At 41.1% G+C, this 12,992-nt stretch overlaps 1 protein-coding gene across 27 annotated transcripts in view; it reads left to right on the top strand.

The window, feature by feature from the left end:
• Positions 1-12,992, top strand: part of nbeaa (neurobeachin a) — an 87,246-nt gene that overhangs the window by 59,968 nt on the left and 14,286 nt on the right. For 7 of the 27 annotated variants that reach the window (XM_035991095.1, XM_035991094.1, XM_035991091.1 and 4 more), the window contains 16 exons: positions 165-605; positions 963-1,180; positions 1,362-1,515; positions 2,091-2,114; positions 2,527-2,610; positions 3,386-3,566; positions 4,137-4,261; positions 4,383-4,451; positions 4,576-4,744; positions 5,066-5,436; positions 5,977-6,113; positions 7,845-7,999; positions 8,924-9,050; positions 10,151-10,270; positions 11,354-11,487; positions 12,156-12,217. In XM_035991095.1, coding sequence (XP_035846988.1) covers positions 165-605; positions 963-1,180; positions 1,362-1,515; positions 2,091-2,114; positions 2,527-2,610; positions 3,386-3,566; positions 4,137-4,261; positions 4,383-4,451; positions 4,576-4,744; positions 5,066-5,436; positions 5,977-6,113; positions 7,845-7,999; positions 8,924-9,050; positions 10,151-10,270; positions 11,354-11,487; positions 12,156-12,217 — 2,571 coding nt within the window. The remainder of the gene's footprint in view (positions 1-164; positions 606-962; positions 1,181-1,361; positions 1,516-2,090; positions 2,115-2,526; positions 2,611-3,385; positions 3,567-4,136; positions 4,262-4,382; positions 4,452-4,575; positions 4,745-5,065; positions 5,437-5,976; positions 6,114-7,844; positions 8,000-8,923; positions 9,051-10,150; positions 10,271-11,353; positions 11,488-12,155; positions 12,218-12,992) is intronic. The other 20 variants (XM_035991093.1, XM_035991100.1, XM_035991098.1 and 17 more) reach the window with 10 other exon arrangements.

Below are 12,992 nucleotides of genomic sequence, written 5' to 3'. Positions count from 1 at the left end.
TCACTGATTACTTAAGTTGTATCTGTGGAGCCGCATCTTTCCCTTCTGATCTACAATATAATACCACCAAACACTCCACTAGCTTTTCTTAGTCCTTAGTCTTTCTACTTTCCTTAATTCTTAATGTTCTTTTATGTTTTTATTACCCCATTCATCTCTTCCAGGTTGACGAGAAGCTGCTTCCAGCTCTGGCAGCCACAGACCCTCTTGTACTGCCGAGTCCAGACCAACCCACTCCATCCGGCCCAGTCCCGGCTCACTCCACCACCAGCGCCAGTGATGACCTCAGCCTGCTGGCCCACATGACTAGCTGCGGCTCTGATTTAACACAGAGCCACACTGCTGGGGAACTTCCAGAGGACGGGCCCTTCAAGATCGAGAGCCCCCTTGCTGACATCAGCTCTATTGCAGAGGCTGAGAGCCAAGCCCAGATCCAGGGATCTAGACCAGATTTCCCAGAGGGAGAGGGCACATCTGGGGCAGAGGGAGAGGGCGCGGGGCTTAAGACTGGGGGAGACACAGCCAGCACCACCTCTGATACAGAGAGGTCGGATGATGGGAAAGACAAGGACACAAAGAAGATCCAAACTACTGCGACCACTCAGGTGTGTTTATCTGTGTACTGTACATGCGTCTGATTTTGTTGTTCACACAAGTCTGCAAGTAAGTTGCTGGGTTACTCTAATTGGACATAGCTGCCCCAATGTTATTGTCTGTTTGTATTGATTTGCATTAAAAGCTCACCTTTCTCTTGGAAGAAAGGCAGTGACTGCCCACACATGAACTAATTATTTAATAAATCAGGGAATACAGAATAAGAAGTCCCAGAGAGTCTTCTGTGGTTTTTCTTATGAAATTTAATTTCATAAACGTATGTATGCCAAGTTTTATATTAGACTAGTAAGGGATGTAATGAAAGCCCTTTGCTGGCTGACCAAATCTTTGCCCCCACCATGTTGCAGGCCCTCCATGGTCGTACTGCAGCCCAGCTGGAGCGGGACCTACGCGTTGATCTGGGTTTCAGGGGCATGCCCATGACGGAGGAGCAACGCCGGCAGTTCAGCCCCGGCCCACGCACGACCATGTTCCGTATCCCAGAATTCAAGTGGTCTCCGATGCACCAGAGGTTGCTTACTGACCTGCTGTTCGCCCTGGAGACTGACGTGCATGTGTGGAGGAGGTGAGCTTAATAAGCTTGTACTACTAGCATGTATGCCTTGTTTTCAGGGCATCTGTATTGATGACACATGTATTGCAAATTAAATTAGACTGAGCATATTCAAGAAGTAAAGTGTTACCTATGTGTCAATTTCCAAACTGTAATTTGGTATCGTCCCTCCAACTGTTATTTCTTATTTCAGCCACTCCACCAAGTCGGTGATGGATTTTGTAAACAGCAATGAGAACATCATCTTCGTCCACAACACGATCCACCTCATTTCTCAGATGGTGGACAACATCATCATCGCCTGTGGAGGCATCCTGCCTCTCCTATCTGCTGCCACCTCCCCTTCTGTAAGTGGCTCTACTCTGCCCCTCTGTGGTGGGAGGGAAAACTGCAGGTCAACAGCTTCTTCATAGGCCTGTAACTCAGGTGTTAATGCCAAACACTGATTTTGAAGAACCTGATTCCCCCGTTCTCAGGGCAACATTGATCTTGCATGATTCAATAGGTTAAAGAATGTGTTGTGTTACATTTTCTAGCTTTTTTAAGCCTATAAAATCATAATATATATATATATATATATATATATATACAAAAAAAAATCTCATAGACCTTAAAAGTTTAATTTTATACTTGCAAAAAGTTATGATTAGTTTGGCCTTGCATTTAAAAATGAGTAAACCAAATAAAATTTCAATTTTTTCTGGATTCCTCTCATCTATATCTCCATATACTTTACTATCACTCTAACACTTCTTGCACAATATTTTAACCTTTATTTGAGCTTTTATTCCTTTAAATTAACAATCTACTTAATTTGATAGTTTGATAATCTATTTACTTTAATCACCTTTCTTTTCCTCTCTGTGTTACATGTATTCTGTGTATTTTCTTGTCTTTTTTGTCTGTTTTTTTGCATGTGCAGAGTTCTAAGAGTAGTGCCAACACTGTAAGTTGCAGTTTCTTCCTCTCTTTCTATTCTACTAATACTTTGTTCTGGTTTATTTACCATTGTGACTGACACTAAACCTTGCTTGTCTGACATGCATAGTGTTTCTATTTGTTGTGCTTCTTTGCTGCTAATTAATACTCCCCCTTATACTGTTTGTATCTATTGACCTCTGCCTCCGTGTATCCAGTTGATAAAGTTATAGGAACTAGATATACTGAACTAGATACACTTTGTATAAAATTCTAACGCTGTTAGAATTTTATACAAATAAGGGGGATAGAAAAGACTCAAAGGCCAGGAGGTGCATCGATAAGAAGGAAAAATTAGAGTAAGAAGATATATTTAGAGTTTCCATAAGTCCTTAGGGGTTGCATCTGCTAAGCCTGTCCCATTTGTATCAACACAAAAGAAGGCAGGAGGAGCCGGACCCCAGAGGGGGTCAAAGGGAGAGGAGGTGACCCCTGTTCCTGGGGGAGGAGGCGCAGGGGGAGAGGTGCGTAAATAGCCTTAGACTCCCACCATCACCAGAAGAGCTAAGAGCACCAACCCAAGCCTATCTGTCCTCACCTTGTGTGTCTGTTATTCCCCAAATGTCTGTTCTCACTTTCTCTGACGAGCCTCCAGATGCTTGCACTTTGTCGACTCTCCACAGCCCTGCACATCCTACTTACTGAAGCAGAAACATAGCAAACCACACACTTGGTTTGCAAGTTTTAACCCCTGCTTTGCTGCCTTCAGATTTATTTTCATTGTAGATATACTGAACATTTGGTCATTTATTCACTTAGGTTGGTGTCAACATAAGAGGACTTTGTTTAATTGTCTATGAAATATATTCTAGGCTAGCTTTACCTTTCTGTACACTGCCACTGTTACTGCTAATAGGCCACACTGCTACTGTCACGATCCCACAGTTACCATTACCTGTGTGTCACCAGGCTGTACTTCCTTTGTGTTGTGTAGAACACCTCATGTTGCCAGATTTCATCATTTAAGTATATATTTCACTTACTCAGCATGATACTCAAGGTTACTTTTCCTGTTTGTTGGTATAGCCAGCCATGACCGTTGTGGTCATGCTCATGTAAGACATGATGATATTACATTTTCCAAAGGTTACTTCTATTGTTTAAAAAAAAAAAGAGAATACTACATTATTTCACCACCTTTCTAAAACCAGTGAGAAAGCATCCAGTTTATTGTGTTAGCATGCTTGTTTTTCACTGAATAACTGGCAAGCATGTGTGTATTTATCCTCCCTTTGCCAGACGGAGTTGGAGAACATTGAGGCGACACAGGGCATGTCTTCAGAGACAGCAGTCACCTTCCTGTCTCGTCTCATGGCCATGGTGGACGTACTGGTGTTTGCCAGCTCTCTCAACTTCAGCGAGATTGAAGCAGAGAAGAACATGTCGTCAGGAGGGTTGATGAGGCAATGCCTCCGCCTGGGTGTGTGCTAGTTCAATGTATCTTTCGATTATTCTTTCGTTTAATCGGTTAGTCTATAAGATGTAAGAAGAAATTCCCAGAGCCTAAGGTGACGTCTTGTCAAGCTGGATACACAGAATTTGTCATTTTTGCTTAAGAAAATTAATTAAGAAATTGTTGTAGATTAGTTTTCTGCCAATTCATTAATCATGAATTAATGCCTAAAATGGGTGCGCATTGCAATAAAAGTGTCATGACAGACACCCAAGGAAACAGACAAATCAACTTAAAAGTCACTCAAATTGTGTTGGATTTTACATTTGATTTCTGAGTCATAAACTATTAAACTCTATCTTCTCATTTTGTGTATCTGCTTATCTATAATAGGTCTTTGATTGAGTTGATTGATTGAAATTGATTTATATTGCATGTTCATTTTGTGGTATTGTTCTTGGATCGACTGGACATACCCTTAAAACAAATACATTTACGCATCTGTAGTACATCAAAAAGAAATGCTATGCCATGTAATAAACCCTATGCAGTATACAATACTTACAGGTTTCATCTGCACCTTTTTGTGTCCATCAGTATGCTGCGTAGCAGTGAGGAACTGTCTGGAGTGCAGGCAGAGACAGAGAGACCGAAGCTGCAAATCCTCCTTAACCAGCAGCAAGTCACAGGACAGCCTCCACAGTGCCTCCACCACCAGCAAGGTACCACACACACACACGCACATACATCAAATGCACATCCTGCACACAACACTTAAAATCTGATACGGAAACATGCATATGTATGACGCACCACATTTGACATTCTGTCTTCCATATTTAGCAGGATCCAGACAGACTCCTGCAGGATGTAGACATCAATCGTCTTCGAGCTGTGGTTTTCAGAGATGTTGTAAGTATTTGTTTGTATGTATTTTTAGTGTATACAGTATGCATATGGGTACAAGTGCGAAGAGTGTTGTGTTAACTGAATAAATGTGTGTGTGTGTGTGTGTGTGTGTTTTATTTTTCTGTAGGATGACAGTAAGCAGGCTCAGTTTCTGGCGCTGGCAGTCGTCTACTTTATCTCAGTTCTCATGGTATCCAAGTACCGGGACATTTTGGAACCCCAGCGAGAGATTGGAAGGTCCACCAGCCTATCAGGGAGAAGCATCCGCCACGAAATTAACTCCCCAACCAGTACAGGTGATTCTCGCTGAAATATCCTCAATATTAGAGAGTAATCTTGGATGAGCTGGTGGTGACTCATCATTGTAGCGTTTGTACAGTGAATACTGGCTTCAGATTAACAACAATATCTTTGTCAAGAATATGAGACAATTGAGGATGAAAGAGAGAAGGACGAAGAAAGAAGGGTATCACTTGACAGATAAATAAAGCTTACAAGCAGTAGGGAATAGCTGAGATTGAATAAAAACAGACAATACTGTATGTTGTGGAATTGTTTAGCAGTGCATTTTACAAAGAGAAACTCTATTCTTTTGCGATTTGTGTGTGTTCCTCCAGAGCATCCATCCACAGCCTTCTCTGACCGTGATAAACAGACCCCCACTCCCGTGGACGACTCTCCCCGGGCAGGCCTCCCACACACAGACTCAGGCATCGGAGAGGAGGGCCATGTGGCCGGATCCTTGAACGGCTCGGAGATGGGTCTGGGGCTCGGCCTCGGCCTGGTGGGGAGAGAGACGGACAGAGACAGGGACAGAGACATGGGAGGAGTAGGTGGGGGAGGAAGCACAGATCTATTGTGTAGTCTGTCAGACGTTAGGAGGTCACAGGAGAGCCTTCTGGATTCTCCCCACAACCCCAACTCCAGCCAAGCCCCGCCTTCGTCAATCTCCAGCATCAGCCAAACAAACAAAGGCATCAATGTCAAGGTTGGTCTGTTTGACCCCCATTCACACCTGGCAGCTTGTATCCAGATATGTCTAAATTTGCGGATAGAGTTGATAAATGTTGTCCAATGTGGTCAGGAAATGCATATGCATTTAATTTTCGCTACTGAGGGCCCATGCATCCTTCAGCACTTTCAAATATGGTTTGTATGATCAAGCCACATCTGTATTTTTAGCTGTGTGGTTGTGGTTGGATCACCTGAGAAAGATTTTAATGCCAGGTCTGAATAGGGTCAAGATCTTTTTAAGGTTATGTATCATTAAAACATGCCCACTGTTCTTACTCATACACAGTCATAGTTTACTGCTGGAAAAAAGTCAGTTGTTCTCTATGTTGGATTTTGTCTGAGGCAATAATAATGTTTTTCAACGTAATAAATATTATAGCCTACACTGAAAACAAAATGTACAAAGTTACGGTACTTGAGAAGTTAAAAAACAGCCAAGAATTAGTCGAGCCATTAAACTCCTTACAGCCTGTGTCCTGTAGTCACCAGATGGGTTGTTCTCTCTGAAATGCAGGAGATACTGAAGAGCTTGGTGGCGGCTCCAGTTGATGGCGGGGATTTGGGACAGGAGTCTGGGCCGACACCCTATCACCCAGACCCTGCCCTGAAGACACACCCCATGCTGCCCATGCAGTTCCACTCCTTCGACAGGTCAGTCCCATTTACTGTTTGACCTACAAGAGGCAGAAAAACAGACAGAGACATCAGAGTCAGTACAGCCTGACACATCCATCAATGAATCAATTTTTCCGGCCAATACTGATCTTTTGCTGATGTGTTTTAGTGTACTGCTATTTGTCAAATTGCTGTACATCAGTTTTGGAAAAACAGTGCACACAAAGATCAATCAATTGATTAGTATTTAGAAAATGGCCTTCCCCTTTGGACAGAGCTCTTTGGATGGAAACATTTACAGGCTTACATAATGTGGTTTACTTGCCAGCAGTCACATTGATATCTTTAGTGAAAATCCAATAATGCACAGATAAGAAAAAAAAAAAGGTAATATTCTGCACCATGGCTTGTTTGCAGGAAACCACTTTTACTGTGCACTACATTGAATATAAAAACAGAAAAACAGTGTTTTTTTTAGTAGTAGCGATCATCATAAATCATGACTGAGACTGTTGATTTTATTATTTATTCCCATTTTTGTCGACTTTAGACTGTCAGACTAAAATCTTATAGGGATAAAGCTATTGTCGCTGAATAATAAAGTTATTTGACATGACAGGACATAAACAAAGTCTGAAAAGGTTAAAATGTTCTTCTCTTGTCTAAACTGTTAACATATAGACTCTCTCACTGAGTGATGACCTGCTTATATCTCCTGTGCAACACTTAGTCTCCTTGATCCTGCTCTGTGGCAGTCCTTGAGAGCTAAGTTATTGATTGAAGACAGTGTGCATAATACATCACGAATAGCTCCATATCTATCTCCAAGATGGCCACCCGATGTATCTGTCTGACCTATGCAGACAGGTTTGTTAAAGCCTATCCATATAAATTAATGGCAAATACATAGTTACTAACAAACAGTATTTTAATAGTTTTTAAACAAAGATATGTTAGTTCTTCTAAACATCACTGCTGTATTACCCATACTTTTGAAATTGAAATGTGCACTATCCCTAGTTTTTTGTTACAAGCTTATAAGAAATAGAAATAAATCTGATTTTATTGTGCTACATATTGATAAATGCATATATGGATTATATTAGCAGCACCGTTTTATGTTTCTGAAAACGTTTTACAACAATTAAAAACTGATCTATAATCTGAAATGGTTATTGTGCATATGATTGTGTATCAAATTTTAGAAAAGCATTTTATTTTTGTTTGATAACTATGTATTTGTTTGACATTTAAGATACTCCCTGATGTTGATATTGACTGGAGCTTCCAATAGTCTCATAATATTCTTTTTAGCTCCCGGAAGTTGTTAACCTTGTTGAGTTTGAAAACAAAGAAAGAAATGATCTTGTGATTTGGGGACACTCCTGGACACTGTAACAAAATAAGGATGTGTATTTTAAAAAGGTTTGTGAAAAAAAAACTGTTTAAAATGATTACAAGTATTAGAGGTTAAAACTATTCTTATTTGGTAAACAAAGGCCATATTCATTTTATAGAGTTAGGATTTAAATCCCAAAACTGACTTCACAGGTTTAAACAACTGTGTAACACGTTTCGGTGCTCTCTGTAGTATTATTATTATTGTCATCATCTCAGTGGCAACTGAAGTCTACTGTACATTCATCCTCACAGATGTTCTCACACACTGACCAACACCCAGAGCCATGATATCACTGAGGAGCATTCGATAAAGAGTATTGCATGTGTGCAGGTTTCTCTGATGCCTTTGTGTCTCATCTATTACAGGAGTGTTATGGTTCCAGTCAAAAAGCCACCACCTGGCAGCCTGTCAGTCAACACGGTGGGCACGCCCACCACTAGTGGAGCGGCCACTCCCGGCAGCACACCCAACATTTTTGCCGCTGCGACTGCAACACCCAAGAGCATGATCAACACTACAGGTGAGAGATAACACACAGATGTAGCGCACTTATAAAAACATATGTTCTTCACACAAACTTCTATCAATTTAACTCCTGAATCTATATCTTTAGATATTTTTGCCCACATTCAGTTTTGCACTGGATCTATTTAGTGTGCATTTAAGGAGAGGCAGCAGACACACACCTGCAGTTTGACGAAGGTGCTTGTGTGAAAGGCCTCCAGCGATTCAAAGGCTAATCCATGAAGCAGGGCTGAGTTTCCTCTCTTACTAAAAACTCTTTGATGCTTTACTCTGAACAAACTATAATAGAAACAAACCGAACAAATAGTACTGGCAGATGCTTTCACGATTAGTTTTAGTTTTTTTCAAGGGTGGGATCCAGATCAGTGGAGTTGCAGATAGGACAGCAAGTGTAAGATATCCTGGCCACAAACAAGAAAGTTAATTTCATCTCTGATGTCGGACCATGTACCTTTCACATATTTGGTACTCCATGTCGGAAAAAAAAACAGATACAGAGAAAAGCATGTATTAAATATTCTTTGACCCAAAGAAGGATAGAATAAATTGATGACAAAATAAGAATCAATTACACATTCACTGACCATTCATTGTAGAAGAGTGGATTTGTATTCAAGGCTTTGACAGCCAGTCAGACATATTAGACTGTATCATACATGCATAATGGACAAGGAAGGGATTTGTTCCCCTGAATGGATTCTGTATATTGATTGCAAAGCTATTTTCACAAACTGGGGCCATTACCAGAAGACAAGCAGCAGCACGTCCGGTGAAATAGTATCCAAATTGAATTTGGTCGCTACTGACCGGGACATTAATACATTTCCTTTGTTATCCTGCACAATAATCTTGGTCATGCTTGATTCATGTTACAATGTTCTTATTTTTCATCACTCTCCCTCCTCTCTGTCCTGTCAAGGTGCCACAGACTCTGCCTCTTCTTCCTCCTCCTCTTCTTCGTCATTTGTTAACGGTGCTACTAGTAAGAATCTGCCAGCTGTGCAGACGGTGGCACCCATGCCAGAAGACACGATGGAAAATATGAGGTCAGAGCTCTCAACATGGCACCGCTCTTCATTCACTTTCCTCCCGCTCTTTTCTTTTTTTTTTCTCCTCCCTTTGGCTTTTGTTTTACGTTGATTTGTTTGTTTTCTTGGTCGTTTTTCCACTTCATTCCTGTCCCTCTTTCACTTCACACTTAGGTCTTCATCCTTCCCAAAGAATTCTCACTAGCAGCTCACTCTCACAGTCATTACTGATATTATACAGCAGGGTTAGATTGGGGACAACCGGGGTGCACCCACATGCTTTTTGAGGCCTAGGTAAAAATGCCTGATTAGTCATTACATCTTTTAAGAATGTCAGGAGCAATGTAGATGCAAAAAAAAATTCTGATATGTTAAAAGTTTAACCAAATCTTAAAGAAAAGACAAAACTTGAATTGCTAATTTGGTAGTTGCACTGCGTGACAAATGACTAGAAATCAAAAGTCACAAAAAACTGTTGAGTTATCAGCCATAAGAAGGATATTGGACTGATCCGGATATTGCTCTTTAAAGCTGATATTAACTAATAATATTAGTTTTCTGAAAGGTAGTAAAACTACTTAATCTGTGATAACTCACTCACTCACATATGTTTTGCTCGCATGCACGCATACCACCCACACATCTCACTCAGTCTACGCTATGGTGCTTTTCATCCCTGACATGGCAGCTGTGTTTTAATGTCACAATTACAATATACTGTAGAGTATGAAAATATCAGCAATCCCGATGGATTACTTTTTTGAAAACATGTAAATGAAATTGTCATAAAAATAAATCTGTGTTTTAGGTGTGTTTAAATACTTTGTATAAGCATCTGACACTAGCTAATAAAATATAAGATGATATGCTAGTAATTAGGAAATAGCATTACAATAAGAAATAATATATAATTCCTTTTTAGCCGTTTGTACTGTAACATTTCTGTCAATGTACTCTCTCCTTAGACATGTTAGACAGTTTGTTGTGATATGTGCAGTTAACGTGTGCTTCTGAAAGTGCACACGCATGTGAGAGAGCGTGCGTGCGTGTGCATGTGTTCTTTAATCAGTGTGCATGTCTGTATGTGTGTGTTTGAATGTGTGTGGTTTGTATTGCAGTTCCTATTGTGAGGTGGCGCAATGTGCGCTGCGCAGCGGTCAGACGCCCCCTGAGCTCAAGTCTTTTAGCTCTCTGGCAGGCTTCCAGGCAGCTCCCCGAGATGCAGGACAGTGTTTTAGGCAAGGAGATACTCGTCCACCCCTTTCCCCTCTGCCCCACCTCCACCACACACCCTCTGCTACGCCCAATCCACTACTTAATGTTCCCAGAATGCCGTTGGGAGAACGGACAGACATCTTTGTTAACAGCTTCAACAGTTAGCATCACTCATATTTTTATATCAGCGCTGTCACTTTTGGCATGGCCGTCTCCTCACACTAACCCCACACTAAAGATCAGACCTGAGTCAAACTGTCTTTGCAAATAATTTGTAGCAACAGTTTGCTTAAACCGACTCAAAATCTTGTTTTAACCTTTATTGTAACTTTTCTAAATGTCACCCATCTGCTACTCTAAGCAGCTTAAAACCAAATGAAGATTTGTAAACACTAGTGACCCAGGTCTGTTTCAGAAGTCATATGCTTAGGCCGAGAATATGCACTTCACTGCCATCATGGCTCCATATTTTAGTCTGCTTTGCTGTACTTTTCCTGCCTTACTTTCTCCATTTCTTAACTGAACATAGAAAAGAAAAGTATTTTACTCTGCACTTGATCTACACCTGTGCACACACAAAAGCACTAATATTAAGATGTGTAGCAAGTCAAGATACAGTTTATACAATATGTTGCAGTTTAAAGTTTGGACACTCTTTTTGTAGGTTTAGCTTTTATTGCACTTCCAGCTTCACCCATTTCACAATGCTAAGTTGATTAACAATTTAAAGCTTTAAAACTATAGTGCCATCAACCTTTCCTTACAATACTAACCCAGGCATAGTACTTCCATACCAAACCATCATTACATACACTTTAATTCTGTACAATTTTGTGTCTTCTGTGTCCATTTCAAACATTTTTCTATTTCTTTCTCTTCAACGTCTCTAAGCTTGCCTTTTCCGTCTCCTCTCCTTTGTTATTTGTCCTCTCCTCCCGTTTTCTCTACTCATTTCTTTCTTGCATGTTTTTCTCGCTCCCTTTCTCACCTACTGTACAGTATCCCCAGAGTTCTTCCTCACATGCTCCTCTAACCTCATCTGTATGTTGCTTATTTAATCTTCACTCCTATTCTCTTCATCTTCCTCTCACTTATTTCCGCCACAGTATCACCACCAAGCTGGAGCGCGCTCTGGAGAAGGTGGCGCCCCTGCTGAGGGAGATTTTTGTGGATTTTGCTCCCTTCCTGTCCAGGACGCTGCTGGGTAGCCATGGGCAGGAACTGCTCATAGAAGGTACAGGTGCTGTACACGGCTCCTTTTTCTATAACTGGCGTCTCTCTGTGGAGTCTCCCCATTCACTGTCCCTCACCGCGATGTTTGTGTATGATAAAGACTGAGAGAAAAAGAAACGAGTGAGTGGACGAGTGGATGTATTACTGTGTGATTAGTTGAGAGTGAGTGAATGAGTGGGTGAGTGTCTTTGAGCTGGCTGCTTCACTCATTCGTCAAGCAGGTATGACGTCACAGTATTTTGCACTATTTTCAAACAGCTAGCTAGATAATGACATTTGGAAATCAGATGACTGTTTGTTCAGTGTTAGCATTAATATGGCATTACAGGTTGTATTGAATGTGATGCATTCCTCTCTCTGCCCACCTGCTTCCTGGCGTCCTGTTTTTGTGATCCACTGTCTCAGTGTTGATTTCTCCCTCTTCTCCCTTCCTGCTCCTTCCCCTCCCACCCCCTACACTCTCCTTAATCATCTTTCTCTCTACTGTTTGTTCCTGTCTTCTCTGTGGCATGTTTTTTATAAACTTGACTACAATGACTGTATACAGTAGCAGAAGCCACTGACACTACAGTGTCTTCTTTGATGATATTTTTGTCTCTCGCTGCAGTGTGTGTGTGTGTGTGTCAGAGAGAAAGAAAGGGAGGCTCCTGACTGCTGTATTTCTTTGTGCTGCAGGTCTAGTGTGCATGAAGTCTAGCACGTCTGTGGTGGAGCTCGTAATGCTGCTGTGTTCTCAGGTTGGTAACCCCTCACTGCTCCTCTCAGTCTCTCTATTTACTGTCCTCACACATATCCATTTTGCCAAAGCCTGAAAGAGTCGTCCTTAATTTGTCAGGTTTCTTACCCATTCATACCCATTTTTTTTGACAAATAGTAATCTGCTGAGTCAGTTGCACACAGGAAGCTGTCGAGTTATTGATCTGCCCTGTGAGGCAGGGTTGACTATATAATGAGCGTATTGCAGATGTAATATAATATCAACTTATATGCATCATCACACCATAGTTTTTGCTCATCAATATCAAGGCCACATCCTTTCTTTTTCCCTGTCAATCCCATACACTTTCATGACTGGATTTTACTTTTAAGAACAAAATTACATCACAACAGCATCACAGCTTAATCTATTTAGAATGGTATTGGGCTTATTTATCTATTAACTTCCATTCAAAGTCACTATATCTATTTTTCTGAATAACATTCAAAAGCCAGAGTAACAACAGAGAAGCACTTACCAATACAGAGCTTTCCCCTGATAGCGTAGGTGACCAGTGTTCTTTTTTGTGTTCAAGTTTGTCTCCCAACTATTTTCTGTTTCAATGGCTGCCTCTAAGAGCTCTTGTCCTGAGAGGAGCCCCTCAGTTCTTTGCTCTTTCTCTTCTTTTTCTTCAACTCTGCCACCATGGTCTCAGCTTTCTTCTCTCCTTTTTTACTGCCTCATCTTCAACCGTACCATCAGACACCTCTGCTTTTCTGGTCCATTTTAACTCAGTGTTTCGGTGGCAACTGCTT

This window comes from Sander lucioperca, chromosome 13, assembly GCF_008315115.2.
Source record: "Sander lucioperca isolate FBNREF2018 chromosome 13, SLUC_FBN_1.2, whole genome shotgun sequence".
NCBI lineage: Eukaryota > Metazoa > Chordata > Actinopteri > Perciformes > Percidae > Sander > Sander lucioperca.
The sequence above is the reverse complement of the archived record's forward strand: the minus strand, read 5'-3'. Positions and strand labels throughout refer to the sequence as shown.